This window comes from Helianthus annuus, chromosome 8 (assembly GCF_002127325.2).
Source record: "Helianthus annuus cultivar XRQ/B chromosome 8, HanXRQr2.0-SUNRISE, whole genome shotgun sequence".
Classification (NCBI taxonomy): domain Eukaryota; kingdom Viridiplantae; phylum Streptophyta; class Magnoliopsida; order Asterales; family Asteraceae; genus Helianthus; species Helianthus annuus.
This window is the reverse complement of record NC_035440.2, coordinates 2,925,432-2,931,338: the sequence shown is the minus strand read 5'-3', so window position 1 is coordinate 2,931,338 and position 5,907 is coordinate 2,925,432. Positions and strand designations below refer to the sequence as shown.

Sequence of the window (5,907 nt, the reverse complement as noted above, 5' to 3'; positions counted from 1 at the left end):
GCTCCTAAGCTGCGCCTTCTTTGCACCTTTGGTTCAACAGAGGGGTAAGTGTTTAAGCTATGTTCGGTTATGTTGCGTGGGACACCGGTCATGTCTGCCGGGGTCCAGGAAAATATGTCCATATTCCGGAACAATAATTGCTTTAAACGCGTTCGGATGTCTGACGAAATGGCGTGGCCAATTGTCACTGTTTGCTCTGGGTATTTGCGGTTTAAAACCCATTTTTCGGGCTCGGTCGTGGAAACCTTCGCCGCTTTCGTTGGGCGCACTTCTTCAGTTGACATCACTTCCTTTTTGGCATAGATGATTGCTACTCCTGTTTTGGTTGGGAACCCTATCGCAGAATGGGGCGTTGAAGTCACCATGTTCAGCTCGCCTTGGGTCTCCCTCCCAATTAACACATCATGCCTTGATTTCACTGGCATCACCATGAAATTCACATTTGTTGTTCTTGAGTGTTTCCCGTCAGAAAACGTGACGGGGAAACTGATCTGTCCGAGTGGAAAAACCATCTCGTTGCAAAATCTGGACAAGGGATAATCGACTGGCTCGAGTCTCGCCTTGTCCTCTTCATCAAATTGGTTGAAACACTGTTCGTAAATGATGTCTGCTGTACTTCCTGGATCAATGAATATGTACTCCGTTTCATAATGGCCGATGATACCGGTAATGACGACGGGTCGTGTGGCACGAGGACCGCCGCGCACTATCGGGAAAATGACCTGTTGCTCTTGCCACGAAGGCTCGTAGGGATGCTTGCCTTTCTCTTTCCCGCTATATCTAGGTCTGTTAACCATGTGAGTCTCTAGGCGTCGGACTTTCTTGTGGTTCCCTTCATCGTGGCGCTGGAGCTGACGAGTTTCCTTGCGCACGTTCTTCACCAGATGGCTTAGTTTACCGCTTTTAAGCGCTCTCTCGATTTCTTGGCGCAAACTATAACAGTCATCGGTCAAGTGCCCTGAGTCTTTATGAAAATCGCAGTACAAGTTGGGGTCTTGCCCCTTCTTGTTTGTCATAGGCCTGGGAGCCTTGAAATCGTGATTCTCCGTCATCAATACCTTTTTTGGTGTTTTTGTGAGCGGAGTCCAGTGCTTGTCACGATTGTCATCTTTGACCGCTTTCTTGTAACCGATTCGGTCAATTGTTTCACGCGCGTCTTCCCTGTAGCACGGCCTGTCGTCGTGGCCTCTTGATCTCCCAGACTTCCAGTCGTTACTCTTGTATTTGTTGCGTTTGTTGTTGTCGCGCGTGTTTACTCTGGAGAATCGATCTTCAGAATAATAACTTTTGCTACCAGCGAGCGATTCTTCGGTTTGCGCGACGATTTTTGCCGCCTCCATGAGTTTATCCCACTCCTTTGGCATTCCATCTTTGCCTGTGATACTCCTGATGAGACTATCGCAGCGGATGGCCTTCTTGAAGTGACAACGCATGAGTTGTTCACTGGCGCCGCCTATCTCTAAACATTCCTTGTTAAAACGGGTGATGAAGTCCTCCAGACCTTCACCATCTCTTCGCCAAATATCTTCTACTTCAGCGGTGTCGCGCTGGTAGCGACGTTGTTGGCTGAAGTAGCTCAAAAACTGCGTCTTGAAATCTACCCATGATTTAATCTTCCCAGGCGGAAGGCTGTCAAACCAGGCGCGAGCCGCCCCGGTAAGGGTTTGAATAAACAAGTGGCACCACATGGGCATGTTCCAACCTCCCATGCAGCCTACACTTGTGAATGTTCTGACGTGATCGTCGGGATCAGTCAATCCGTTGAATTTTTCGACAGTCGGAGGTAACTTTTCTCGTGAAAGCGGCGCGAGTGCGATTTTTGGGATAAACTTGGAATGTTCCGCAGCTTCCGCTGGTCTGTGAACGGGGCCTCGCTGGTGTCGACCGTTTAGTGGCTTCTAGAAGTTCTTCGGTGCTGGCGCACCTTGATTGGAGCCACGTGTCATTGTTGTCGGCCCCGCTGTCTTTCTGCCATCAGCAGACAAGTGGAGATCGTGGGACAGTTGTCTCCGTCCCCTGATTGGTGCCACGTAGGCGTCCTTATGTACTTATTGTCAGGCGATCGTGGCGCACGATTGACCAGACCCTGCTGGACGTTCATTGGCTCTTTTCACTGCCACTTGTACCTTGTGTACCACTGGAGGTAGCCTCGCGCTCCCCTCCTGTGTGGTTCTTGTTGGGCATCTAACTAACCCGTGCGGGGTTAGTATGCCCCTGTGTTCCATTTTTTATGCTAAGTGCTGATAGCTGAGCCTCTTGAGGGCTACGCCTCGCGCGGCACAGATCGGGAAGTGGTGTAGGTCGCGCGAGGCTCTCAGTAAGAGGTTTATTAAAATAAGGAGTATGGTCTCGAGCGCAACCCCAACGGAGGTTTGCGCGGCTTTTTGGGACCATACCCCTTCAAAGCCCCAATCCGCCGTTGGTTGTTCACTGCTGTGGAAACCTGGACCTGAAGGGGGATTTGAGTGGAAACCTGGACCTGAAGGGGGATTTGGGAGAGTGATTAAAAGAGGGTTATGCAGGCTCTTCAGTCGCTGATGAAGGTGAAGGGCAAGCATCTTCGCTTTCCTTGGTAACGAATCGCAGCTTTCACATGCTATTATATAACGGTGTGTGTGGGTATGAAGGTGAGACGCTTCATTTGCAGGCCAGCAAATCCCATTCAATTCAATAGGTGAAAACCCTAATTTACCCCTAAGGTGTCTTAAAATTTTGGAGAACTTGCAACTTAAATGGCTTTAAGCATCTTGTACATGTTGCTTTAAAATTGATACGTGTGGCAAAATTACCATCTTGTACATCACTTCTCCTTTTTATAATAGTATAGATATAGATATAGATATAGATTATAGATTATAGATATAGATATAGATTATAGATGTAGATATAGATTATAGATTAGATAATTATCTATCATCCTAAATGAGTTAGATTTGGATGTCTTTAAGATAATTGTGTGGACAATCCAGTTACTCTATAAATATACCGTGTCAAGGCCGTTTCAGAAAATGTTCTAAAATCTTTAGGCCCTGTGTGAACAGAAAATACGGATTTAATATATGAAATGAATTAATGTCATTTGAATCAACACCAATCATTTAGTGCAACTTTACAAAATTAGGCAACTAATGTATTTAATAAGTAGATAAGAAAAACAAAACTGAGAACACCGAGATTAGAACCCGTGTCTTCTTATTATGAAAGTGATTTTCACACCACCAAACCAAGTGCTTCAAGATGGTATTTTTCCGATTCATTACGTATATATTCTAACTTACAGTGTAAAACTAATACAAAAAAATGGGGCCCCAATGGGTTTGGGCCCTGAGCCGTTGCCCATCCCGCACACCCTTTGAGTCGGCCCTGTACCGCGTATTGGGAAGGGATTTGTAAGAATCAAGTTTTTAAGTAGTTTTCTTGATCTGATAATATTATGGGAATTAGCTATAATTTTATGTTTGTTTGATATATTCAATTGGGACTTGATATCGAGTATGAACAAAGGGTTTGATAATAATTGCCAAGACGGGCAGGATCAGAATAGGAACTCGTAGGTCTCCAAATCATTGGCGGTGGATGTTGCGGTGTTTGTGAAGTTAAGACTGAGGCGGAGGGACGGACATGTCAAAAGTCAGCGTATAAGGGTCCTATTAGGCACAATCGTCGAGGGTCCTATTAGGCGATCGTCAGTGGTGGGAATGAGGACCAATTTGGGGGGTTGTCAGAAAAAGGAGCGGGTGATCGTGGTGAAATGGGTCGAAGCAGTGAGGGTGTGTTTCATATAGGAGCATTCACAATTGAACCTTTTTTTCCATTCGTATAATTTAACCAAAATACACATTTATCCATAAAAAATTTTCGGTTTTAAAAAATCCTCATATATGATTCCCCATATATATTCTTTCATTAAGTAATACCTTTTCCCACTAACAACCATATTATGTCGTATAATGTGGGACATAAAAAGCGAGATAACAAACCTGAATTCCCAAATATCATTTAAAGTATTGTGTCAAATAAATATAGGTAAAGGATCAAATAAAAACAAAATTAACGTACGAAACATACGAATTGAGGGAAAAAGCAAAAAGTGGCGGTGTCATTTTGGTAATTATCAGCAACTTCAAAAGCAACTTCAAATTACTGGAAAAAAGCAAAAAGTGGCGGTGGCAATCTGGTAATTATCAGCAACTTCAAAATTACTCTAGTAGAGTAATTTTGAGCATCTGTAGAGTAATTTTGAAACACATGTACCCGAAATATGGTGAAAGACCCGAAATATCTGACTCGAAACACATGTATCCGAAATATGGCACAGAAGAACAGGACCCGAAACATTGTGTTGTGATACCCGAAATATATCACAGGGACCCGAAACATTGAGCATCTTGTGATACCCGAAATATATCACAGAAACATGTAGGGTAATTATCAAATTACTCTAGTAGAGTAATTTTGACTTTCTGTAGAGTAATTTGGAAAATGTCTTGTAGAGTAATTTTGTTAGCATTTAGTTATGTGGTTTAGCTTTTAGTTTGGGGGGGGGGGGGAGTTTTTTTTTTTTTTTTTTTTTTTTTTTTTGCGGGGGGGGGGGGGAGGGGGGTTAGTGTAATTTTGATAATTACCCTACACGACCAAAATTACTCTACATGCACATTTACAAAATTACTCTACAGAAGCTCAAAATTACTCTACTTGAGTAATTTTAAAGTTGCTGATAATTACCAAAATGACACCGGCATTTTTTTTACTTTTCTTTCAATTCGTACGTTTCGTATGTTTATTTTATTTTTACGTGAACTTAACTCAATAAATATAACCCATCATATCATTATGCATTAATGGTAAGTGGACACGTATCAAATATGTCCTAACACAAAAGTTTTTTAAGTGACATCCAAGCTAACAACTTGATATTTATTATAATTTTCATCAAAACAAAAGCAAGTGCAAAAACATTAGAAATTCAACAAATAATTTGAAAACTTAAAAATCAGACATAATTGTGATCTTTTCGGTTTTAATTAGCTAACGTAGAGATGGATCTTAACGGCAAACATGAAGAGACATATGAAGCCAAAGAAAAGCAATGTATGTATCAAGACAGCTGCTCCACTCGTCTGAAAGTTGCCAAACTCAACACAACGCCTTTGTCCTGGGAGCTGAAACAGTAACCCTGGTGTGAACAACACGAAGAGTACCACTGAAACAAAAACCGGGCCCCAATCCAACATTGTATGTTATAAAGCAAAAACACTATATTAGTTTTGTTTGTATGTGTTTTTTGAGTGGTTTGAATTGATGTTATATATAAACGAGATAAAGAGGGGCATAGACTTTGGTGAGAAGCAAAGAGGATTGAGGGTGTGTGGGAGGGAACCTAGTGAACCAAGTCACTTGAGATTCACTGCCAAAGTTCATGCATGTGATAAGATCTTGTTTTCACAATTTTATTACCAAAAGCTATACACAAACTTAACATGTATACGTCGATATATTGTTGTATTATTCGAAAGAAAACGAGTCGAAAATCAGAAATAAAAAGTATGATACCACATGTATAATTTGTTTGTTTTGATATCTAAATTATTATCCTAAAATTCCCACATTTACTATTGTTTTTAATCAATTTGGTTTTAAAACCAGGAGTAAAATGCTAAAATGACCCCTCAGTTTAAGCCATTTTAGTCTAAAAATGGAAACTTTTGTATTTGGGTCTTTGAGGTTTCATTTTTTGTTGTCATTTTCATCCAATTGGCAAACTGGTTTAGAACTTTCTGTTAACTTATCATTTTTTTGTCGTTTTCCTCGTTTGTTTAAATGAAGGATATAATCGTCATTTTATGTCATAATATATTTTAATTAAATGAGGAAAACGATAAAAAAAAAAGAAGTTCACAGAAAATT

At 41.2% G+C, this 5,907-nt stretch overlaps 1 protein-coding gene across 1 annotated transcript; it reads right to left on the bottom strand.

Moving 5' to 3' along the window:
- Nucleotides 1–4,950: 4,950 nt before the first annotated feature.
- LOC110870748 lies at nt 4,951–5,469 on the bottom strand. Its single transcript, XM_022119904.2, has one exon. The coding sequence runs from the start codon at nt 5,232–5,234 to the stop codon at nt 5,025–5,027; it is 210 nt and encodes a 69-aa protein (XP_021975596.1). The 5' UTR covers nt 5,235–5,469; the 3' UTR covers nt 4,951–5,024.
- Nucleotides 5,470–5,907: the final 438 nt, after the last annotated feature.

Coding starts and splice junctions, on each gene's coding strand:
- LOC110870748 (XM_022119904.2), bottom strand. CDS start 5,234: ATGTTGGATTGGGGCCCGGTTTTTGTTTCAGTGGTACTCTTCGTGTTG.